Here is a 26,542-nt window from a genome sequence, read left to right as displayed (position 1 = left end):
TCCGGGCCAAAAAAATTTAGTGTGAACCTACTGCACACGTTGCGGATTATGCAGTTTTTCCGCGTGGAGCAGCAAAGTTTATAACACATTCCTGTCCGATTTGCGGACAAGGATAGGACATTTTAATGGGAGTTTGAAAAAAAAATGGTGGCATGTACATGGCTAGGACCCGGGTTTCTCGGACTTACGGTCGTGTGCATGACTCCTTAATTAGAGTCTGTTATTTGTGTCCGTTCTTCTTTTTTTTCATTTTTTTTTTCAGATAGGATGCGGACCCATTCATTTCAATGGGTCCGCAAAAAATGTGGACAGCATACCATGTGCTGTCCGCATCAGTATGTCCGTTCTGTAGCCCCTCAAAAAAAAATAGAACATGTCCTATCCTTGTCCGTTTTAGGCATTGTTACAATGGATCCGTAAAAAAAAAACGATTTGCGGACCGCAAAACACACAACGGTCGTGTGCATGTAGCCTAAGCCTGATGGAAATCACTGACCGAACACGGACTGTGTGAATAAGGCCTTACTATCTAAGGATAGGCATTTACGCTATCTAGAGAACAGGGGTGCACTGATTCCCATTTTCATGCTGCTATGAAAGTAATGGGGTCCACTCATGGGTGGCTCACATAGAGAGAGCCACCCATGAGCAGCCATCACAAGAGGGGGACCCCGTTCTTAAGAGAGATGGTGTCCCACTTCCCGCACCTGCTCCTGTTGAACATTTATAGCATTTCCTGTCGTGAAAATAGGAATGACGTTTTTAAGTCTCTTTTTTTTTTTTTTTTTTTTTTGTGGGTTTGAACAATATATTTTTATATTTTACTGTATTATATCTGTTAGATTTATGTTTTACATATCAGTAATTATAATTTCTATGTGGAAAATGGATGCATATATGGATGGCTAGATGGACAGCCAGCTTCTCTGGCTACCACAATGAAAGGTTCTCCTTTGCAGCCATCTTCCCTGCGTGCTCTGCAGGGTGGCAGAGTTAATGTCAGTAGCCTCATGGTGTTTAGACTGTTTGCTAGTAGAGTCTGAAGCAAGGAGGAGCCGCTGGTGGGGAGGGGGAGGCTGTCACTGAGAAGCCATCGGGGTTGGAGAGAGCTGGTTTTCATCGCTCTCCCTACATCAGCAGCATCCAGACAGCATCCTGGGACTTGCTTACGCTCCTAGCATCTCTGGTCACATGAGTGTGAATTTTCTCTTCTCTTCATTAGTCAGCCATTTTGGTCACCACCCTACTTACTGCGCAGAACCAATCCTACAAGATCACAAGTGCCTGTGTTGTGCAGACCTGCTGCCCTCTTTGAACCTCTTGGATTCCTGTTATTGCCTTTCATTGTCATTTATGTGCTTGGTGGGCGACTGCTTGGAATTTGCACAATCTAGCTTACTAGCTTTGACAAACATAATCTTAGAACCTGGAGTTTGTGTTCTGAAAAGGCAGGTTTGACGCATGACAATTGGCATCAGAGCAGCAGGGAGGCGGAAGAGGCAGGGACCGTCCTCAGGATTCCAGAGCGAACCAGAAAGGAAGAGCTTACTTTCCGTATTGGTGGAAATCCAGAAACTGTAAGACCTTTCCTAGCTCTCTGCATGTTGATGGTGCCACTTTACCTCTGAGCTCATTGCCTTCCTAACTTGTGCGACCATCTTGGATTGTTGGACGCTGTTGTTTTCTTTTTGGGTGGCTGTTGTATCACCTGAGCCATCATGTCGGCTCTTACTCCTCAAAGCGACATGCCAACCCCCACCACAGACAAGATAACACAGGCTGCCATGGAGACCATCTACCTTTGCAAATTCCGCGTCTCTATGGATGGCGAATGGCTGTGCTTGCGTGAACTTGATGACATCTCACTTACGCCAGACCATGAACCTAATCCTGAAGGTATGCTCCAAATTCCTGCCATAATCGGTGTGGAATATTTGATTGTCATCAGATCCAAGTATTGTGTATGATTGATTGTTTTCTACTTACCAAGCCGTTATTACGCCAACAATTTGTCTAAAATGACTTCCGTTCCTTGGAGCAATAATTTCCCTTACAAGTGTATCCATTGTATTGTGGAATGTGCGATTCATTACCTTAGCTATGTGTCTAGTGACTTAACGGATTTAGATGCTTCTTGGCCAGTTACAGGACAGATTTGTGAAGGTCACGTGTCTCTTGGCTGTACACGATACTTGCTGTGCATGCTTCCTGCACTATTGGAGAAGCAGAAGTATTGTCCTCTCTTGACTACTGTAAGCTTTTTGGGGGTTTTATGGTTTATAATTCCATAGTAAAACACATTAGGCCTCTCTCTCCCTGCTGTCAGTAACCTTCATATTACCTTTGTAATATGATGCAATGAAATACGCCCGAGCCTTAAGAGGAGCTGTGTAGCCCAATTATACCGCCTGCACTGATGGAGTTAACTGCATTGCTGGGCCATCTGGTTGCAGTAATCTTCTGATGCATGCAGCGGTGAAGTGGTTAAATGGTGTTCCCTACTCCCTTGTTGGAAGGCTCATGCCATTCTGCCTAAATAGTTTTTAGACAAAAGGCAGAGATCTGCTGTCTGCCCATAAAGCCCTGGTCAATTCTCACTGCCCCGTGACCTGTGCCCAGTCTGGAGGGCAGTTTTATATACACTGTTTACATCCATTGCCTCTATGACATATGACTAGGGATCTGGATCTTGTAGTATTAGCACAGCAGAAGAGACTATTGGTTTGGTCCTTGCATGGACCATAAGATGCTTCCTCTCTCTGATGTTCTTGGTCATGTGGTCTTTCTTCTGGAAAGTGTGTTATCAGTTTAATCAAATTGCCTATTTAGCCTGGCCACCTGGTTGATATCTATATTGTGGTTGCCTTCAGTCTGTAGTTAAGAAGCAGTGTCACTTGTTTTCCGGTACGAGTTCCATCAAAAGAAATCTCTTCCAAGGTGGGGAAGGACAAAGGGATGTAGACTTCAAGGGCCTACATAAAAGGCCTGGCAGTGCAAAGCATGTAAATATATCCCTTACAGTACCTAATTTATAGGTTTGTTGCCCGTCTCTACGTTATTATCCTTTTTAAGGCCTCCACAAAAAGGAAAAGTACATAAACTAAAGTAAGAGATGTGTAACAAGGACAGTCATTGGCTGCAGCAGTCACGTGACATGCACGTATGCAGAACGTCACTGCTGAGGACAGTTATTGGCTGCAGCAGTTACATGCCCTATACAGGTTAGGCACCACTGCTGGAGAAAGGGATGAGTGTAACGCTTGTTTTAGGCTTTGTCGGAGATTCTATATATAAACTACAAATCCTGCACTTGTGGTCCGCTGCTAATGGCAATCCCCAGCAAAAATGCATACAATGGAGGATGCCTGCAGCGGACCACAAGTACCACAGTGGACATCCTACACAGGATAGCAAATGTGTGGATGTGATAAACAATCAAACAAAATAACAATAACTTTTACAAAGACAGGTGCACTCTGCGGTCTTACTAAACTCATACTGATGTAAAATTGAGCGATTAGCCAACATATCCTTCTGTGGAGGACATGTCTGAGCCCGAGCACCGCGCCAAGGTTTCTCAAGTAGCTCGGGACCTAACGCTAAACCTACCTGTGCCGTATGGGCAATACCAGGATCCAGTGGGCAAATTACAGGAGCACAAGGTCCGACTCACAGCAAACTCTGTTACCTTTGTCGGAGATTGGACAACCCCTTTAGGTCGACAGCTTGCTTAGTCTTCAAGTTGTCTTGATTAAGGGCTCATTCACACGACCATATGAATGAGTCCGCATCCATTCTGCAATTTTGCGCAACGGGTGCCGACCCATTAATTTCAACGGGGCCGCAAAAGATACGGACAGCACACCGTGTGCTGTCCGCATCTGTAGTTCTGTTCCGCTCCCCCGCAAAAAAGATAGAGCATGCCCTATTCTTTTCCACAATCGCTGACAAGATTAGTCATTTTCTATATTGGCGGCAGCCATGTGTGGTCCGCAAAATGCGATCCACACATGGCAGGTGTCCGTGTTTTGCGGATCTGCAATTTGTGGACCACAAAACACTTGGGGACCTGTGAATGGACCCTAATTGTATTATGTTAGTGTCTTATTGTGATGCATTACAAAAAAAAAACTATGGGGAGCATTTTTATCAAACTGGTGTACAGTAGAACTGGCTTAGTTGCCCATAGCAACCAATCAGATTCTATCTTTTATTTTGGACAGCTCCTTTGGCTTAGTTGCCCATAGCAACCAGATTCCTCATTTCATTTTCCAAAGGAGCTGTCCAAAATAAAAGATAGAATCTGATTGGTTGCTATGGGCAACTAAGCCAGTTCTACTGTACACCAGTTTGATAAATGACCCCCTTATAACTGCTACTTCTGCCGTCATGATTATAGATGAGCGAATTTCATGTTATGAAATTCATTCACACTTCGTTTGGTGGTAAAAGCAGAATTGTGTTATGGATTCTGTTACCACGGACCATAATGCAATGCTATGACGTTTCCGTTATTCAGGAGAGGACTCCAGCATAACGGAAACCGGACGGATCCGTTTTGCAGTCCATAGGCTTCTATTATGACGGAATAAATAACGGAATGCCTCTAAAGGCATTCCGTTATGCATTCCGTCATAGCATTGCATTAGGCTGCGTTCACACGGGCCAGATTTCCGCGCGGGTGCCATGTGGTAGGTGAACGTATTGCACCCGCACTGAATCCCGACCCATTCACTTGTGCGTTGCGTGAAAATCGCAGCATGCGCTATATTCTGTGTTTTTCACGCAACGCAGGCCCCATAGAAGTAAATGGGGTTGCGTGAAAATCGCAAGCAAGTGCGGATGCGGTGCGATTTTCACGCACGGTTGCTAGGAGACGATCGGGATGGAGACCCGATCATTATTATTTTCCCTTATAACATGATTATAAGGGAAAATAATAGCATTCTGAATACAGAATGCATAGTAAATTAGCGCTGGAGGGGTTAAAAAAAATATATAAAATTTGACTCCCCTTAGTCCACTTGATCGCGAATCCCGGCATCTCCTTCTGTCTCCTTTGCTGAACAGGACCTGTGGTGAGCATTAATTACAGGTAAAGGACCTTTGGTGACGTCACTCCGGTCATCACATGATCCATCACATGATTTTTTACCATGGTGATGGATCATGTGATGACCGGAGTGACGTCACCAAAGGTCCTTTACCTGTAATTAATGCTCACCACAGGTCCTGTTCAGCAAAGGAGACAGAAGGAGATGCCGGGCTACGCGATCAAGTGGACTAAGGTGAGTTAAATCAATATCTAATCGGTGGGAGTGTGACTCCCGTGACACTGGTGATCAGCTCTTTGAAGAGGCCTCCTCACCGCTTACTGCAGTGCTCTTCCTAGTGTAGCAGTTGTGCTTGGTATTCTAGGCAAGGCCCATTCACTTGAATAGGACTGAGCTGCTCCTAGGCAAAATGTCCAGTGAATGTGACATCACAGGCCTAGGAAGAGGCCACTGTGCTAACTGGAGCTATGCGGTCTCTTTAAACAGCTGATCACCATGGGTCCCGGGATTTGGACTCCCATCGACCAAATATTGATGACATATCCTGAGGTTAGGTCATATCCCAGACAACCCCTTTAACCAGTTGTGCACAGGTTATTAACTAAAAAGCTTGCTGTTGTCCTCTTGTCAGCACTGGTAGCTTTTACGTGCTGTTCATGTCACACCTAGGAATTACCGTATGTTCGCCATGTATGCAGGGAAAATATATACCCAGGGTAAATGTTCCTGTAATTGACTATGCATTCTGGTATGCCAGTGCGTACCACCCAAATGTATGCCTATAGGACACTCTTGGCATATGCCAAGTTCATGGTTGCTGTATGGCTGTATTCAGCATATGCACCTGGAACATGCCCTGGCATGTAGACTGAATGGAAACCCGAAGTGTGATGTGAACAGAGCCTAAAAAGAGCATGGCTCTGTTTACGCTCACCCCAGGCGAAGAGTTTGCTACCCTAGCCCAGATTTTAAATATCCTGGCCAAGGATGAGTGACCCCCTTTCCTGGCACACCACCTTGGAAATTTTCAACACGCTTGCAGCTTGTTTCCAGAGTCCAACTCGGAAACAAAGGGTTAATGTTCATTTGGGAAAGGTCGCTAATGTCCACAATCATGTACGCAGCATGTTCCTATACTGGAAGTGCCCTTATATTCAGCAGTTATACTACAGAAAGCAGCCAAGCCCAGTTCTTCACCGTGCGCATATGCCTACAGAATGCTAATGTCTTTAATCCCCTCACAGCCCCCAAGAACGTGTCTTGCGGATATTAGCTATGCCTTGCTCTGAGATTGCCTTGTATTCCCAGAAGTGGTTTAAACTAGCAGCAAGGTTTTAAAGTGATACAGCACATGGATGGCGACAGGAGAATGGATCTAGCGTCCCATGGGAACCGCAGGCCTTATTCAAATAGAAGCTGAAGATGGTACAGATGTCTTACCAAGATACTGTAACATTTATTTATTTATATATATAATATATATTCTTTTTGTTGTGGTCATGAATTACATCAATGGACAGTATTACATTATTAGAACCATATTCTAGGACACAGTATTCCTGGAGGACTCTGCTTTAAAGGAGTTCTCCAGGAATAAAGAAAAATACTTAAATATTACTTTATTATAAATATGTTCCCAAATACCTTTCATTAGTTATAATGGCTCTTTTATCTGGGGAGCAATCATTAGGAGAAATAAAATGGCCACCGTCCAAGTAGTACACACAAAACCTGTCTTAATGACACAGCAGGACAAGTTACTTCACAACACTGAGGTAAAGAGCTGCCTCATCCTCCTCCTCTCTGCTCTAGTTGTCAGGGATTATGATCCTGAATACAGATGATAAGACCTTAAGCTGAATCCCTGTAGGAATGGAGTTCATGAAGTACAGAGAAGAGGTGGGGATGTGGATAATGAGCAGCAGCACTTGTATACAGTCTCCATTACCACAGCTCCACATTACAACAGTCTGTCCTGTCCATCCTCTCTGTACTTCATGTCTCCTCATGAACTCCATTCCTACAGGGATTCAGCTGAAGATCTTATTATCTGTATTCAGGATCATAATCCTTGACAGTCAGACCAGAGAGGGGGATGAGGCAACTCTTTACCTCAGTGTTATGAATTAACTTGACCTGCTGTGTGATTAGGACAAGTTTTCTGTTTACTAATGGGACGGCAGCCATTTTATTTACCCTAATGATTGCGCCCTAGACAAAATAAGTCATTATAAGCAATGAAAGGTATTTAGGACTATATTTATTATAAAGTAGTATTGAAATATTTTCAATTTATTAATTCCCAGAGAACCCCTTTTTTACATTCTTGGGAAATAATTTTATGCCATATGTTATGATGACATTAAAGTGCATACAGATATAATATAGCTGCGTTTTAAAGGGGTTCTGTCAGCAGGAAAATGGTTATTAACCTGGCTGACATTAGTGATGTACTAATGTCAGCTGAACATAACTATATTAGTGCCATCTCACTGCGTGCCGCCGTTATTGAGGAAAAAAAATGCAAATTAGCCTCTAGGAGCAGGAGCAACGACCCCCTCCACCCCCCCCCCCCCCCCCCCCGCTCCTAGAGGCTCCGTTCTCCCACCTCTGGCCACACCCTGCTACACTTGATTGACAGGGCCAGGCAGCGTTGGTCTCCTTCCTCTTGTCTTATGGACCCATAGCCCAGACAGGCCAGTATTATTGAACCTTAAACTGGCCATACACATAAGATTATGGTCAGCCAGAATTTGGTTCATCATTCATCTATCGTATTTTTTATATGAACACAAATGACGTGGAGAAAGCAAAAAAAATAAAAGAATAGTGGGCTTGCACAAATTGCCAAGTGATCGGCTGAATTTGGAGATCAGGCCATCCATGTATCCAGCAACAGTTGAAGCCAGTCATTGGCTGCAGTAGAACAGGTGACCATGCTCATGCCCAGACGGAAGTAAACAGCCCGTGGACCGTAAATCTGCCAGTGTAAATGTGTTGTCGTTCACCTGGGTGAAATGTTCTTTCATGCAGCACATTACACAGGGGTGGTCTCCCCTCCTCACTTCTGCACTTTAGGCCAGAACTTCCAGCACTTAAGGGAGTGGTGCCTGCAAGTATGATTTGCAGCACAGGCAAGGAGTGCTTGAATGCTGTAATCCCGCCCCTTACCTGCACATGCGCAGTTCCGAGGCTGCTTATGATTCAATAGCAGCCTTGGTCTGCCCAGCAGATCAATGGCGGCCTGGGAGGAGATATAAGGTGGCCAGGGATGGGAGTTACTGCTCATGCGCTCAAGTCTATGTGCGCTCACTCCTGTATCCTGGACACCAGCAAGGCCGGCGCTATTTCTGTTTATTGCAGTTACTCCTTCAGACAATAATAGTATAAAGTGAAGCAATGTTCAAGATACCAAGGGAAGGAGCCATTATGGACTCATAAAGTTAATTAGCAGTGATTTATATTGGTGTTTAACACATAATAAAAGTCACAAATCATCGTCTGGGCAGCGATCTGCTGCCCAGAAACAATGAATCTGTATCAGGACCAGTGATGGCATTAGCGATCACTCCTTCCCATACAGCTCTTTACCTCCACTCATGAGCAGGCAATTATCAGAATGGAACGGATGGGTGAGGAGTAGGCAAGTATGAATCTTTCAATAGCGGAGGAATGCTGCAGGTATCACTTACAATGTAGCTATTCCCGGAAAACCCCTTTTGAGGATGCGTTGCGTTATTCACGTGCTCCATATATTTCCTTCCACACCATATGCATATAACACTGGTACTATATGTATTTTTAACATTGCACTGGAGTAGTTTTTTGTGTCCCGATCGGCTGATGAAACAAGTTTCATATGATTTGAATTAGAATAGCTAGGACATCTGCACAGTGGAGCAGTGATGAAATGATTATATTCAATGCAGTGACCTGGTCTTAAATGCATGACATGAAGTTATTGTGCTTCTTTTTTTTTCTTTTTTCCATTGTTTGCTATGTGCAAAGACTCTTGGGAGGATTTGACAGAGTTGGTGGAAAAAATGCGTCCTGATCCAGAAGGTGCGTTCCTCACCACCACCACAAGCACTTCAGTTTATGTCGTCAGATATTTGCTTTGGTGCCCAGTCTCTCACTAGAACGGATAGCATAGTAGACCTTATAAGACTATAATTCCATTAAACCCTCACATATTACCGCATGATGTCACTTAAAGGGGCTCTTTATGTGCTGCTCACTTCAATGCTGCTGGACTAATGATCAGGACGTCTAGTGTGTTTGTCCAATATTAAATACAGAGGTTTGAGGACCTGTCCGCTCCCCTAACATTATCTGTTTGAGTAAACCCTTAATAGAAATTTAGGAATAAATTGCCATCTTGGTGTTTTTGTTACCATAGGGGCTTGTCTCTACACAATCTGATAGTCTGTCAGCTTTGACTGAACACTGCCAGGCTGTAGGGACACCTCCCCAACTGGAACTGCCCAGTTGTCCGTTTATTCATTTTTTTCTAGGAGGATTAACAGTGGAACAGCACAACATAGAGTTTTAAGAAATTGTAAATTCCTGAAGAAGATCCCTAGGAAACATGGTAAGAATCCTATTAATCCCACCCAGTGATAGACAGTCTTCTGGTACATACACCGATACAGGGAAAGCTCTCAGTCGCTGTGGGTGAGGTGCGCAGGACCGTCAGGACTTATTCTGCGTTTTACTCCAAAATGCTGCTCCACATCACATACACTTACATATCACAGCTCTCTGCTTCCCTCCTTCTGTCATATGCAGATCCACAATATTCAGTCTGGTTTACCCTGTGTTTTAGGCCGGGGCTACCGCGCAACTTTCCATCTAATGATTGCCGGTGGGGTCGTGATGCCACGCAACTGCGGTGGGACAATTGCTGAAAACCCAACACTCTGCAGCTTTGCCACCATAGACTACAAAGCAAGTCGGGTGCAACTATTCTGCAATTTGGTTGTGTTTTACAGCAGAAACATAGCTGTAAAATAGTCATTGTGGCAAAACCAACCTCGCCACTGGGTTTTGGAGAGGATTGGCTGCTGGCCTCTTGCCCCAGGATTATGGGCCATATACTAACTTTTAAACCCCTGAACCGATTCAAGTGAATTTTGGATAGGTTTGTCCCCAAGTTATACTGTTTAAATTGATGTAAGTTATATGTATGGCCAATGTAAACTCACAAAGTTGTAACAATTTATAATAAGTGTAACTTGTCAGCTTGGGAGGAAAATGCTGGGTGTGTTTCTATTGTGCCATTGTCCCATTGTGTGTTTAAATGGTGATGTCTGTTCTGTTGTCCTCACATGTGTATTGGCGATCTCCCTTTGTCCTCAGAGATAATTGGATTGCTCCTCAGGTTGTCTCCGGGACAGAGAGGAGGAGACCATGATGCATTGTGGGGATATGTTGTATTTGTCCTATGTCACAGTCTTCATTCTGGTCCTCTGGGGGCGTGAATGATTGGTTGCTGTAGTTACATTGTATGTGTTGTAAATTACTGATTGGTTGTATTTCAAACCCCTGTGGGCAGTACTATGTTTGTGGTTTATGAATAAAAGAGGCTGTACGTGAAGTACAGTCAGACCACTGCTTGACCCTCAACACGGAGCCTTGTCTCGTTATTGGGGGGATTCACTGTATGCTGTTAGAAGACCGATTGTGAGGTGAGGTTCCAGTTTGGAGTGCTACTTTTTATCCAGTTCGGGAGGTTGGTGTCCTGCAGTAGCTGTGCCTGTCTCTCAGAAAGGGGCTTATCGCCTAAACGGATTTTAACCCCTTGTCTGCTGAAACGGTCCGTTACAGTCATGTCACAGCAAGTTGTAGCCAAGACACTCGTTTTTGGTCACTTGACTTTTCTGGGACAGGCTGTCTTGTGACATATGATGTCACGTAACTCCAGGGTGAGAACAGAGAAGACATACACAGTTATGTCAGTAGCATTAAGGTTAGGACGGCTGTCTCCTGAAGCATCCCTCCGGCACAAAGTTCTGCCATTCAGCCTACTTGTTGTTTTTCCCTGTCCTGTCTATGGTATGACGGGGCATAGAAGCAGGGTACCATTTCTCATTGTGTCAGAGCCATAGTGAAGCTCACTTCTTGGTAGACAGATGTGACCCAAAGATTTGACTTTGATATGTGGTGTTGCTGAGTAGTAATTAAAGGGAATGTGTCATCAGAAAAGACCTATTGTTTAAATCACGTTTTTATGTTAAACTTATTTCTAATGACATTTTTATGGTTATTTTTAATTTTCAAAGTAAATATGTAAAAATAAACATTTTGAATTCCTGCAGTTTTCGCACTGGTCACTAAGCTTAATAATAAATGCCACTTCTTGGTCTGTATAGATCACTTTACTGCAGTTATCTGCTTATCACAGGCAGGATTAGAATGGCAGACATCACCTATATACAGTATCTCACAAAAGTGACTACACCCCTCACATTTTTGAAAATATATTATTATATCTTTTCCTGGGACAACACTGAAGGTATGACACTTTGATGCAATTGCAAGCTGTACACTGACTACTTTACGTTGTATCAAAGTGTCATATCTTCAGTGTTATCCTATGAAAATTATATAATAAAATATTTACAAAAATGTGAGGCGTGTAGTCACTTTTGTGAGATACTGTACATATAACATAGGATCCACCATTCAAAAGGTGATATCACAGCTTATCTACTCCCTCCTGACCTCTGTACATGTCACACAGCTGCCTGGAAAACTCTCCCATAGAAGTCAATGAGTCCGCTCCTGTCCATTGTGTCTATGGCCCATGATGGCTGCTGTACAGCATATCTCTAAACAGCTCAGGCAAGAGGGGCGGCCTCCGTAATTATGTCCAGGAAATGAGAAATGAAGGCGTTTTAGCCAATGTGAGCTAGGTACAGTGTATTTTTCTAAGACTAGATGCATCAGGCTTAAGTCTTTTTTACACAGCAGTAAATCATGGATGTGTGTGGTCTCCACGGACAGCACACGTATCCATTAATTTTAATGTGTTTATTCACACATCCTTGTTTTACCATTGACCGTACATACACACAGACCAACAAACAGCCCCATCACAGACCTCTTCATGGATGAAACACTTAGGGCTCTTTCACACGAGCGGATCCCTTGTGTGGAATCCGCTGCGTGAAGGAGAGCCAAGCCCCATTCCGGACAGCAGACACACGGAGCATTAACATGAATTATAATGCTCTTTGCCTTTCTGTGATCTTTTTATTACAAAATCACAGTGAGATAAAGTTGTCACTGTGATTTTGTAGTAAAAAGGTCACAGAGAGGCAAAGAGCATTATCAATCATGTTAATGCTCCGTGTCTCTGCTGTCAGGAACGGACATCCGCACGGCATCCGCTCGTGTGAAAGAGGCCTTATCGTCTTCTCAGGGAGGTGTGAAAGAGGCCTAAGGCTATTGCAAGGCTTGATTTTTAATAAAAACTTAGGCCCATTTCACATGGGCGAGTTTTCCACGCGGGTGCAATGTGTGAGGGGAACGCATTGCACCCGCACTGAATCCGGACCCATTCACTTTAATGGGGCTGTGCACATGAGCAGTGATCTTTGCGCATCACTTGTGCATTGCGTGAAAATCGCAGCATGCTCTATAGTGTGTGTTTTTTCACGCAACGCAGGCCCCATAGAAGTGAATGGGGCTGCGTGAAAATCGCAAGCAAGTGCGGATGCGGTGCGATTTTCACGCATGGTTCCTAGGATGAAAGTCTATTCACTGTATTATTTTCCCTTATAACATGGTTATAAGGGAAAATAATAGCATTCTTAAATGCAGAATGCTTAGTAGAAGGTCAATTGAGGGTTAAAAATAATAATAATAATAATTTACTCACCTCCAATTGATCGTTTAGCTGCCGGTCTCCTGTTCTTTCTTCAGGACCTGTCAAAGGACCCGTGGTGACATCACTGTGCTCATCACATGATACATCACCATGGTGATGGACCATGTGATGAGCTCAGTGACGTCACCACAGGTCCTTTGACAGGTCCTGAAGAAAGAACAGGAGACCGGCAGCTACACGATCAATTGGAGGAGGTGAGTAAATTATTATAATTTTTTTTTTTTAACCCTCAATTGACCTACTAAGTATTCTGTATTAAAGAATCCTATTCATTTCCCTTATAACCATGTTATAAGGGAAAATTATTATTTTTACAGAATACTGAACCCAAACACGAACTTCTGTGAAGAAGTCCGGGTTCGGGTCTGGGTACCAAACACGCGCGTGCAAAACGCATTAAAACGCTTTGCACTCGCGGGGAAAAATCTTGCATGTTCCCGCATCTTTTCCCGCAACGCCCGTGTGAACCCAGCCTTAAAGTTTTTTTAAAGTTATGCCCACAGGATTTGGGATAACTATTAGATCTGTTGGGGTCCAACCATGGGGGGCTCCAACTGATCATGAGAATTGGCCCACGTACCCCTCAGATCCCCCCAAAATAATAGGAGCAGCCAGTTGGTCATGCAAACTGCTGCTCCATTTATCATTATGGGAGTTCCAGAGACAGGGAACCGCTTATTCCTGTTCCCGGAGAATGTCTTTAGGCTGATGTCACACACAGTTTGTCTTTTTTTTGTGTGTGTTTGTGTGTGTTTTGCAGAGTTTTGTGCTTTCTTTGGTGCATGTTATTTAGGCAAAAGTAGTGTTTTTTCACATTTAGGCCTCATTCACACGACCGTTGTTTGGGTCCGTGTGCGATCACTTCAATGGGTCCGCAAAAGATGCGGACATCACTCCGTGTGCTGTCTGCATCCATTGCTCTGTTCCATTGTCCATTTCTATTATGGGCGGCCCGTTCCGTTCCGCAAATTGTGGAAAGCACACAGGCCGGCAGCTGTGTTTTGCAGATCCAAAATTTGTGAACCTCAAAACACGGCACGGTCATGTGAATGTGGCCTTAGGCCACATGCACACGACTGTGCCATGTTTTGCGTTCCGTAATATGCGGATCTGCAAAACACGGCTGCTGGCCTGTGTGCTTTCTGCAATTTACGGAACAGGCTGCCCATAATAGAAATGCCTATCCTTGTCCGCAAAAATGCTACAGAACGGAAATTGAAGTGAATGGGTCCGCATCCAAGCTGCCAAAAATGTGACTCCGTTGCGTACCCAAACAACGTTCATGTGCATGAGGCCTAAGTGTGTGGGCAAAACAGAGTCCGAGTTTCTCTCATTGACTGGGGTTTCTTCCATAGACTTAGATTTGTTTTTTCTTTAGTTTTTTTTACCAATGACTTATTCCAAACAAAAATCTACAGAGAAAATTACATTATGGGGGGCACATAATGTCCTCTAAAAAACAAACAAAAAAACACTAGTGTTTTATAGTGCGAAAACAGTGTATATGGGCAAAAATGCCTCAAAGATGCTGATCAAGCAAGGTTAGGCCAATAGTATCTCATCACTGGGGGTCTGACACCCCTGCACCCACTGCAGTCAGCCCTGCAGCCTCTGGCACTGTAACAAGTGCATGGAACTGGAATCGCAGCTCGGTTCAAAGTGTAGTGACTGGTTACAGCAGCTCGGCCCTCGTTCATCAATAGGAGCTGGGCTGCTGCACCTGGCACTCTGCATTGTACTGTGCTTCCTGAGTGTTAGGCCATAACTGATCAGATATTGATGACCTATCCTGAGGATAGGTCATCAATATCAGGAGCCTGGAAAACCCCTTTAACCTTTTCCTATGAGCTTTGAAGACAGCTGGTAAAGGTGGCCATATGCATTTGTCTAATGTTGATCAAAATGGATAATTTCAACCAAAACGAACGAACTATCTTTTTAGCCGACCGTTGACTGACCATTATTGTATAAAAAAAAAAAAGTCAGCCATGTTCAATACTTTCGTGCGATAGTCAGATGAAAGATTTTTCTTTGAACGTGTTCCCAGAAAAATCCTTCGTCCATCGCCCGATTTGACTAAACGTGTACGGCCAGTCTGAACAACTGTAATGATATGGACTTAAAGGGGTTCTGCAGTTTGTTTAAACTGATGATCTATCCTCTGGATAGATCATCAGCATCTGATCGGCGGGGGTCCGACACCCGGGACCCCCGCTGATCAGCTGTTTGAGAAGACAGCGGCGCTCCAGCAGCGACGAGGTCATCTTACTGTTTACCGCAGGCCCAGTGACGTCACGACTAGTATCAATGGCTTGGGCGGGGCTAAGCTATGTTCACTTGAATGGAGCTTAGCCGCGCCCAGGCCATTGATACTGGTTGGGTCGTCAGTGGGCCGGCGGTAAACAGTGAGAAGTCTGCGGCGCTGCTGGAGCGCCGCTGCCTTCTCAAACAGCTGATCGGCGGGGGTCCTGGGTGTTGGACCCCCGCCGATCAGATGCTGATGATCTATCCAGATGATAGATCATCAGTTTAAACAAACTGCAGAACCCCTTTAAGTGTGTTTGGCATATCTCTGAAATGAACGGTCACCAGATGATTGTTTATTCAACTAATGTTCAACCATCAACCAACTTCTATCTAATGTGTATGGCCAGCCTAAGGGCTCATGCACACGAAATCCACAGAACACTGATACCAGCCGTGTGCATTCCGCATCTATAGGCTGGCCCCTATTAGAACAGTCATGTCCTTGTCCATAACGTAGACAATAACAGGTCATACGGACATGGAATGCACAAGTGGTCGTTTTGCTTCTTTTTGTGGCCCCATTGAAGTTAATGGTTCCACATACGGGCCACAGAACGGACCTGTAAAAAAAAAAAACGGTTTGTGTGCATAAGCCCTGACTGTTGACATTTTTATCATTTGCCAAGGTTAATTGGTAAAGAGACCCTCCAGTTTCTGGGCACACCCACCATTCTGTTTCATCTCGGAGATTCTTTATTAACTGGGAGTGAAGAACAGCAGTCTTGTCCTTAACCAGTTTAATTGTCCAGATAAATAATGATAGAGATGGGATGACTGATCTGAGCTGATGGATCTGTTCATGGTCTTCAGGTTCTATAGAAGACTTGTCATTTATGTGTTATCTGTGCATTTTATGGTTGAGCTTTTATCTCTCGGCTGCTGTGATAAATGGTAAGATGCTTCTTTGTAACCTTTATGTGATTACAGTGCTGTGACCAGTAACTGAATCTCTGGAATGCCAGTCCAAAATAATTCACTAGTTAACTTTTTGGACTTTACTCTCATTCCCCATCTTTCACCAGATTTTCCATTCCAGCAAGAGATGTGGTTCTCAGAGCATGATTGGAAAACGCACACCATCCATACCCTGAAGCTTAACACTAACTGCGCTTTAAGCTTACATTCACACAAACGTATTGTGTTTCTGTGTCCGTTCCATTTAATTTTTATTTATTTTTTGCGGATAGGATGCAGACCCATTCATTTCAATGGGTCCGCAAAAAATGCGGACAGCACACCGTGTGCTATCCGTATGTCTGTTCCATACCCCCTCAAAAAATGGAATATGTCCTATTCTTGTCCGTTTTAGGTATTGTTACAATGGATCCGCAAAAAAAAAAAAAACAATGTCATGTGGACGTCATCTGTTTTTTTTTTTTTGCGGATTAGCAATACGGCCGTGTGAATGTAGCCTAAGGCGAATCTGTCACCCTGATTTGAACTATTATCTACTATTATCTAGTTCTGCCGACAAGGAGTCTAAATCACTATATTTTTTTTTCTACTGCCCTCTATTCACTGTCAGCTCTCAAATCGTCATGGAAATATACAGTCTGGACTGCTGTGCTGTTCTAACATAACAGAGAGGACTCATGTGTGCATGAATGGCAGTCCTGACAATGTGTATTTCAGTGCAGCTCTGAGTACTGACAGCTGGACTCTATCTGCAGTACTACTCATGTATTACTGTAGATAATGGTACATTTAATACTAGTTAAAGGGGTTATCCCATGACTAATGTCATATAGTACATGACAACCTCTTTCTAACAAAGCTAGAACCAGCCCTGTACCTCACATGGATCCAGAGATCTCCCCATTCAATGCTCTGCTAGATTGATATCAAGCTGGCCGCTCAAAGGGAGTGTCTTTTCTGCTGCAGCTAAGGGGGCGTGTCCATGCTCTCCCTATCCCAGCTCAGTGGGAGTGTCTTTTCTGCTGCAGCTAAGGGGGCATGTCCATGCTCTCCCTATCCCAGCTCAGTGGGAGTGTCTTTTCTGCTGCAGCTAAGAGGGCGTGTCCATGCTCTCCCTATCACAGCTCAGTGGGAGTGTCTTTTCTGCTGCAGCTAAGGGGGCATGTCCATGCTCTCCCTATCCCAGCTCAGGAGCCAGTTGAAGGATGAAACTGAGCATGTGCGGCCATCTCAGTGAGCAGGTCAAAGAAATAAGAAAAAAAGCAAACAGCAGGTGACGCTACACAGACACATTTTATTGAATAACTCTGGGGATATGCTAACTTTTTAATTACATAAAAATACAAAAGTATTCAGACTAGAGTTGTTGCGATACCAAATTTTTGATTCGGTTTCGATACCATGAAAAAGTATTGCGATACTCGATACCATTCGATACCACGCGAAAAAAATAAACAAAAAAAAGCCACGTGCATTCCTCATTTTTAAAAATGGCGAATCGCGCAGTTTTTATTTTATTTTTTCTGTTCCGGCATTCACCACCTAGATTTTTTTTTAATATTTTAATAGTTTGGACTTTTCTGACGTGGCGATGTAATATGTTTATTTATATATTTTATATGTGAAATTGGGAAAAGGGGGGTGATTTATACTTCATATTTTAGTTTTTTTTTTTTTTTTTCACTTTTTATTTAATAACTATTTCCCCCCTTAGGGGCTAGAACCTGGGATCTTTCATCCCTTTTCCTATTCACCCTGATAGATCTCTATCAGGGTGAATAGGACTCCACACTGTCCCTGCTGCTCTGTGCTTTGTGCACACAGCATCAGGGATGTTACCATGGCAACCAGGGCTTCTGTAGCGTCCTGGCTGCCATGGTAACCGATCGGAGCCCCAGGCTTACACAGCTGGGGCTCCGATCAGAAGCTGCCACTGCACCACCAATGAGGGGGAGTGGAGAGGTCCCTGTGGCCACTGCCACCAATGATTTTAATACTGGAGGGTTGAGAGGGGCCGGCGCACTGTGCCACCAATGATTTTAATGGGATGGGGGGATTGAGGGGGGGGGGCACACTGCACCACCAATGATTTTACCCCTTTATACAGGAGGCGGGTACTAGCAGATCAGCGGCAGTTAACTGCCGCTGATCGCAGCTCCCTGTCAGGGGCAGGGTGCCGGCAATGCGATTCTGCTGCCGGCACCCGCCTCCTGTATGTGTTAAAGACTGACTACTGTATATGAGTCCAGACTTTCACTATTAGGCCACACAGAGCGGCGCCCAGCGATGTCTCAGCACTCACCATTTAGTCCTGGGCGCCGCTCCGTTCGCCCGCAGTGCCCCATTACGGTCTCTCTCCTGCTCCACATGCTGCTGATTACTATCGGAGCGATGGGAGGAGACATCAGCTTCACTAGTGGGCGTTCCTTCTCCCTGGCTGTAGCGCTGTCCAATCGCAGCGCAGGGAAAAGGAACGCCCACTAGTGAAGCTGATGTCTCCTCCCATCGCTCCGATAGTAATCCTATCATTGGTGGCGCAGTGCGCCCGCCCCTCCTCCGCCCCTCTCTTCTCATTGCCGCCCCTCCTCCACCCCCTCTCTTCTCATTGCCGCCCCTCCTCCGCCCCTCTCTTCTCATTGCCGCCCCTCCTCCGCCCCTCTCTTCTCATTGGTGGCAGCGGCAGCAGCACAGGGGGAGGGAGGACAGCTTCCTTCTCCCCGTGCTGCTGAGAGAGAACATGAGCGCGCCGATAGCAGCGCGCTCATGTTCAGAGATACTAGACTGCGCAGAAGCGCAGCCCAGTATCGAAAAAACGGAAATCCCGGTATCGTATCGATACCGGGACAAAAGTATCGATTGGGTATCGAAATTTCGATACCCGCAACAACCCTAATTCAGACCCAGGTGCTGGTTTATAAACTGTAGAATATTTTCTGTGAAACAACCCCTTTAAGGAATTGTGTTGATTATAATGGTTAGGTTAATCTTTATTTAAGGCTGCAGTTTAGATATAGCTAGCCGCTGTTCACAGCAGCGTCGTGGCATTCCTCACAGATCCTTTCAGAAGCATTTGTTGTGCAACTTGTACCAGGTCTGTTGGGGTATGTTTACGTGGATACGCCTTGTTTTCTGTCCAGATTTTAACTGACAAATCCAGAGAGTATTGCAGTAGCAGGAACATGGATGAGATTGTAGCACGTTGTGCATGGAAATTGACGTGGCAATCTGCAATATGTCCGTTCTTTCTGGGGATTTTTTGCCGCGATATCGGCAACAAAATCTGCATGTAACACAGGTAGATTTTAGAGGGGTTTCGTTGTGAATTTTGCCACAATTAGGAGGCAAATCTGTGGCTGAAAATGTGTCCGCGTGGACATACCCTAAGGTTTCTGTATAACAGTATGCTAACCTGAACCATGGCATCCAGAGGGTTTGATTTGTGGGAACTTGTGGCTCTGTACAGTAGTAAAATATTGATATATTCAGTCCAGGGCTGATAAAAATCAATGATTTTTTTTATTTTTATTTAAAAATCTTTTTTTTTTTAAATTTTTATCAGATTTTTTTTTTCTTATCTGATTTTTAAAAAAAATATAAAATGCTTTTTGAGGAAAATATATTACCATCCAAAGGTTATTCCATTATGAAATAAAAAATTAGTTTTTTAATTATGTAGAATAAGGCTGTATATGTTTAATTTTTTTGGTAAATAAATTCCATTAATCCATTCACAATGTCCTGCTCTTCCAGAGGTTTTTGTAAGATTATTGGGCAGTTTCTCTGCCTACAAGATATTTTCACAGATGCTTGGTTTACTTTTGCAGTTCTCAAAACTGAATTTGACTCAGCAGAGATCACATGCCTCTTCTTCACAGCAAAAATGTTATAACATGAACAGTTGAGAAAAATACCTTAATCCTAACTTCTACAAACCTATGAATGCATAATCAACCTAATCAAACTAATATGAAAAGTTGTTATTCTAAAAATCTTCATCTACTTGCATATTATAAGTTTATACCAGCAAGAATTAGTCTTTATGTAGAAAACTATGATTTAAATCAAGCCTTACTGACTAGTGATTTAAAGCAAACCTATCACCAGTACTTTATAGATTATCCTCATTGTGTTTCCATACAGTCTTGTGCCGCTTTCCTGCGATGTATATTCATGAAAAAAACATAGAAACATAGAATGTGTCGGCAGATAAGAACCATTTGGCCCACCTAGTCTGCCCAATATATCTGAATCCTATTAAAAGTCCCTGGCCCTATCTTATATGAAGGATGGCCTTATGCCTATCCCATGCATGCTTAAACTCCTTCACTGTATTTGCAGCTACCACTTCTGCAGGAAGGCTATTCCATGCATCCACTACTCTCTCAGTAAAGTAATACTTCCTTATATTACTTTTAAACCTATGCCCCTCTAATTTAAAACTGTGTCCTCTTGTGGTAGTTTTTCTTCTTTTAAATATGCTCTCCTCCTTTACCGAGTTGATTCCCTTTTATGTATTTAAAAGTTTCTATCATATCCCCTCTGTCTCTTCTTTCTTCCAAGCTATACATATTAAGGTCCTTTAACCTTTCCTGGTAAGTTTTATCCTGCAATCCATGTACTAGTTTAGTAGCTCTTCTCTGAACTCTCTCTAGAGTATCTATATCCTTCTGGAGATATGGCCTCCAGTACTGCGCTCAATACTCCAAGTGAGGTCTCACCAGTGTTCTGTACAGCGGCATAATCACTTCACTCTTTCTACTGCTTATACCTCTCCCTATACATCCAAGCATTCTGCTGGCATTTCGTGCTGCCCTATTACATTGTCTTTCCACCTTTAAGTCTTCTGAAATAATTACTCCTAAATCCCTTTCCTCAGATACTGAGGTCAGGACTGTGTCAAATATTCTATATTCTGCCCTTGGGTTTTTACACCCCAGGTGCATTAAAACGACTTATAAAGTACTCTTCTCCAGCTCCTGAAGTCAAGGGGGTAGCCCTTCCCTCACTCCAGGCTGTAACTCCCCTGCCCTAACCCCGCCTCTAAGCAGTGTAATTGACACCCGGCTCAGTCACCGGGACCGCGCTTGTACAGGCGGCGCATGCGCCATCGGCCTCAGTAGCAGCGCAATCCCGTCTATCGCGCGGACTCGAGCGCGATCCTGTAACTGAATCGCGCATGCGCCGTCTCAGATGCCTGCCTGTCTTCTCTTCCTCGCGCGCGATTCAGTTGCAGGATCGCACTTGAGTCCGACGGCGCATGCACCGCCTGTACAAGCGATGTCCCGGCGACTGAGCCGGGTGTCAATTACACTGCTTAGAGGCGGGCTTAGGGCAGGGGAGTTACAGCCCGGAGTGAGGGAAGGGCTACCCCCTTGACTTCTACCGTGACTTCAGGAGCTGGAGAAGAGTACTTTATAAGTCGTTTTTTTTCATGAATATACATCGCAGGAAAGCGGCACAAGACTGTATGGAAACACAATGAGGATAATCTATAAGGTACTGGTGATAGTTTATTAAGTGAAATCCAGGTGAAAGGTTCGCTTTAAATCAGTTTTATTTAAATCAAATCCACCCGGATTCAGTCCAAAACTGCTTAACTGTTGTAGTTGTCACAGTGGCGGTAATGTCAGAGGGTGTGCTCTCAGAAGTGGGCTTCCTTCACACCCAGATCCACTAAGACCAACGTTTCAGAAAACCTGGTGTAGAATCCTTCATAAATTCCTTCACAGTCTGATTTTGTGGCATTTTTTTCCATGCTTGTAAAAAGTGCCATAAAATTCATGTCGTTTTTACAAGGACCAAGGATTGAAAGAAATGAATGGGTTCATAGCTCCACTCACAAGTTACTGCGACCTCAGCAAGGTTGGATTGTTTGCAACTCTGGGGTTGCAACCCATTCATTTCTGTGGTTCTACTGCTACATTGCATTCCTTGGGTGCATGACAGCTGTCCTGCCCAAAACCGCCTTGTAGCCCCAAGAGCCGTATGTCCATTTCGCTTCCCCACAAAAAATATAGTACATGTCCTATTCTGGTCCGTTTTTGCGGACAACGATAGGATAGTATTGAAAGAGGGAAAAGAAATGGCAGCAGCCTCTCGGCCGGTAACCGTGTTTTGCGGATCTGCAATCCGGACTGCAAAAACTGCTACGACCATGTGAACTATAGCCATTGGAAATCAAATTGAAGCTTGCTGAAACTGTTATTTAGAGATGGCTACATATGTAAGTTTTTAAGCAAGTCACCAGATTTCAGATCAGTCATATCAATCATTGTAAACTGATATTAGTCTGATTGGATACACAATTCCCATTTAGTGAGAATCCAGCTTCCCACAGTACAGATATTGGACCAGCATTTTCTGTGTGACACATGCCTAGTTGTAGAAGTTGTTCCACTGACTACAGTAGGCCCATCATTTGTAGAGTAGTAGAGCAGCCTTCTATAATATTCTGGCTATGAATGACAGTCGGAACCTGATTTAAAAAAAACAACAAGTAATTGAAGTGTGAACAGAGCTGCAGCCCATATTTTGACACCAAAGAAAATGTTCAGAAATGTGTTAGTCCAGTGTCAGTTGGCCGTGTGTAGACCAGGAGAAGAAACTGTCCGTGCGGCTCATCTCACACCTATCCACGGGCCTACTATACTGAGTAGAGAACAGCACACCCGTGGTAAGGCATGAGCTACCATAAACCACTAGGATCTGTCAGTTTGGATCAGATGCGGCTGTCATATGGACTGTATTTCCTGGACCACACTGGCTGTCTGGTCTAACATGGATTTTGCGGTGGCTTTCCAGGTGCACGTAGATATTGTAATCTAATTTGATTACAGTTGCACTGGAAATCTGCAACAATTATGCCACATGTGAACATGGTGGATTTTCCTTTTTTTACAATTTTTATTTCTATGTTTCTTAGTTTATATTTGTGGTATAGTCAAATATTTTTGAGAATGAGTTATGAGGGTGCTTTCACACTTAGGTGTTTGCTTGCATTTAGTGGCGTTTTTTGTGCGTTATTTTTTTTTCGTAAAAACACCTGCTGCAGATGTTAGCTGAGAGTCTATGGCAAATATGAAATGCAGGCCACACAAACTGTTTTGCTACAGGCACGTTTATTAATTAGGTGGGATTTTTTAGGCTTTTCAAAAAGGCAGCATGCTGTAGGTAGTTCTTGGTATTTTTTTAAGGCATTTTCCTTTCACTTTCTCTATAGTGGAAAAACACCATCAGGAAAACACTAGTAGGCAAGCACACATTTTGCAATAAACACCACACAAAAAAACCTGTTAAAAACTTTATGTATTTCACGAGTGAGCTTGCCAAGTAGCCTCCTTAAGTTATGGCCTTTCAAAACTTTTAAATCTACTTTTTCTTCTATGTTAAGTAAGGCTGGTTTAAAAAGCCGCCTCGCACACATTGATGTTTGGTTCTGATGATTTTCATTATAATCATCCTCTGCCATGCCTTTAAGTACTTTACGCTTTGTTGGGCCGCCGGCTTGTACGTACTCACCTGTGACCCTCAGGTATAGAGGGGAACAATGGCCACCCTGTGAGTGATAAACATGAGCAGACACAGAGGACGTCTGTCCCTCACCGGTATATAATCCCAGCTGTAGAATACAACAGTCAGGTCTGATCCTGTGATGTCTGCTCAGGTCCTTAGTTTTGTCTTCTCTTTGATGAAACCAAAGTCTGATCTCTGTCGGTCGATTATCCAGTGTGATATTCCAACATCACGTACAAGAGTTGAACTGGCCGAGCTTGCTAGAAAAGGTACAGTACCCCGATTGTCCTCGCGATATATGAGGCAGATTTATTAGGTCTACATATGTCCTGCCTGAATTGACTTTACTTTAATCTGCGGCCCCTTTTAACGACATGCGCAGCAGGCCCCTATAGCCTTGATAAAAGGGGCAATGGCTGCATGACGGTGGTACTTCTTGAGTTGCTAATATAAAGTTTATTTCTGCACCCCACCACAGTGTAGGTATCACAAGCTTACCATAGTCACTCCTTATATATGCAAAGTGTACACAGGTGTTTTATCAAACATTTTATGTCACTTTCTTTCTAGATCCCAATTATCTCATGGCCAACGAACGGATGAATCTGATGAATATGGCAAAGTTGAGTATAAAGGGCTTGATCGAGTCTGCTCTGAATCTGGGTCGGACCCTGGACTCTGACTACGCACCTTTGCAGCAGTTCTTTGTGGTGATGGAGCACTGCCTAAAACATGGATTAAAAGGTGAGGACTCTGCCCCCTTCTAATGACATTCTCTTGTAAAGGTAGCGGACCTGCTATCCAGTTTGCATGATGTCATTTAGAAAGCTGAGTAGATCTGGGTTTTAATGCGCTGTTGTTTGCTAGGTAAAAAGACGTTTCTGGGACAGAACAAATCATTCTGGGGACCCTTGGAACTGGTGGAAAAACTTGTACCAGAGGCAGCTGAGATCACCGCCAGTGTAAAAGACCTACCTGGCCTCAGGTAAGTGATATTAACTGCAGCATGTAGTGATAGCCACTGTGCAGGGAAAATAGGTGAAGTAACCGGCCACTTCATTTTGCAGATCTTTGGGGCCTCTACCCCAAATGACTAGTAAGTGATGGCATATAAAAATGATAGGTAATTAATTTAGTGGAAGGATCCTTTTAAGGGATTGCTATGGATTAAAGGGTTTATCATTCTACAGGCAGTTGTCCACATATGATAGTTACTCAAATCCATATTATGTGATCTGTAGCAAGTGGTTAAGTGGCATTTGACATGGTCTTCTATATTATTATTATTAAGTTTGCCTCAGCAGTGTGTTTTCTGCATTTGTTCCATCAGAGAAGAATGGAAGAAGCTGGTCTGTTTGATCCCTATTTGTTTGACGGTGTTATTTGGAGAATCAGTTTGTATCAGTTCTGTCAGGTTTCAGTTATTTTTGTTCCAAGAGTTGTCTGCCAGAAGCACTCTCCATGTGATGGCGTGATTTCCCATCCTGGACTCTTCTCTTGTAACAGAACCTTACAGCATCATAATGATTTATAATGCTGTGTGTACCTGCCCGACATCCATGTGATGTGCTAACATAATGCTGTCCGGTATGGACACACAGCATTATAAATCATTAAAGCAGAGTTCAGGATGGCAAATCACGCTCCCATACAGAGGTTTTTTTTTTTCCCCCGCAGTGAACATGCTTGTCTGAAAATTTCTCCCATCAAAAGTAACTGACACCCTGATGGACCTGACGCATACTGATGCCCACAATAAAATTGATCAGTTTTTTGAGGAATGTGGAAAACACAACGCTTATGTGAACTTGGACTAAGGCCCCATACACATGACCGTTTCAGTTTTGCGGTTCTATCCATTTGTGGAAAGCACACGGATCATGTAGTGTGCATGGAGCCTTAATGTGTATTTTAGTGCTGTATTTTTAATTGTCTGATCTTTTGTTACAGGACACCCGTGGGCAGAGGCCGGGCTTGGCTGCGCTTGGCTTTAATGCAGAAAAAGCTCTCTGAGTATATGAAAGCCCTAATTAATGGGAAGGATCTCCTGAGGTAACATTACAACTGAGCGTTTTCTTTCTAGATTAAGAGTGGCTATCCTTGATCCTTCTAGTGGTTGTGTGTTTTCAGGTTTGGCCTTCATGTCCTTGCAATTTTTTTGTATTGTTGGTAATCAGGTTCCCCTGTACAGCTTAAATCAAGCAAATGACTTCCTGCTCTCTCTATGCTTGGGCTGCGTTCACATCTTCATTTTGGAGATTGAGCTGCCTGACTCAGCACAAATGCTGGCTGTTGGCCAGATCACCGCTGTACCTGATTGCAGACCATGGGGATCTGGCAGTGAAGTAGAGGAGATCTCTGAACGGAGATGTGAACAAAGCCTTAAGGCCCCTTTCACACGAGCGAGTATTCCGCGCGGATGCAATGCGGGAGGTGAACGCATTGCACCCGCACTGAATACTGAACCATTCATTTCTATGGGGCTGTGCACACGAGCGGTGATTTTCACGCATCACTTTTGCGTTGCGTGAAAATCGCAGCATGCTCCTCTTTGTGCGTTTTTCACGTAACGCAGGCCCCATAGAAATGAATGGGGTTGCGTGAAAATCGCAAGCATCCGCAAGCAAGTGCGGATGCGGTGCGATTTTCACGCACGGTTGCTAGGAGACGATCGGGATGGAGACCCGAACCTTATTATTTTCCCTTATAACATGGTTATAAGGGAAAATAATAGCATTCTGAATACAGAATGCTAAGTAAAACAGGGCTGGAGGGGGTTAAAAAAAATAAAAAATCATTTAACTCACCTTAATCCACTTGCTCGCGATGCCGGGCATCTCCGTCTGACACTTTTACTGTATAG

General features: G+C 43.8%; 1 protein-coding gene across 15 annotated transcripts in view; it reads left to right on the top strand.

Annotated features, from left to right (window-relative positions):
• RUFY3 (RUN and FYVE domain containing 3) overlaps positions 1 to 26,542 on the top strand; it is a 117,952-nt gene that overhangs the window by 39,729 nt on the left and 51,681 nt on the right. For 11 of the 15 annotated variants that reach the window (XR_005776300.1, XR_005776299.1, XR_005776305.1 and 8 more), the window contains exons 2-4: positions 24,250 to 24,423; positions 24,547 to 24,664; positions 25,630 to 25,731. Coding sequence is in view for 5 of the 15 variants with exons in the window: in XM_040417943.1 (XP_040273877.1) it covers positions 24,250 to 24,423; positions 24,547 to 24,664; positions 25,630 to 25,731 (394 nt within the window). In the remaining 10 variants the exon portion in view is untranslated. Of the gene's footprint in view, positions 1 to 1,126; positions 1,897 to 16,070; positions 16,144 to 24,249; positions 24,424 to 24,546; positions 24,665 to 25,629; positions 25,732 to 26,542 lie in introns of those variants that run through there. The other 4 variants (XR_005776301.1, XM_040417947.1, XM_040417946.1 and 1 more) reach the window with 4 other exon arrangements.

The sequence above is a fragment of the Bufo bufo genome, chromosome 2, assembly GCF_905171765.1.
Source record: "Bufo bufo chromosome 2, aBufBuf1.1, whole genome shotgun sequence".
NCBI lineage: Eukaryota > Metazoa > Chordata > Amphibia > Anura > Bufonidae > Bufo > Bufo bufo.
Note: the sequence above shows the minus strand (reverse complement) of the source record. Positions and strands in the feature narration are given on the sequence as shown.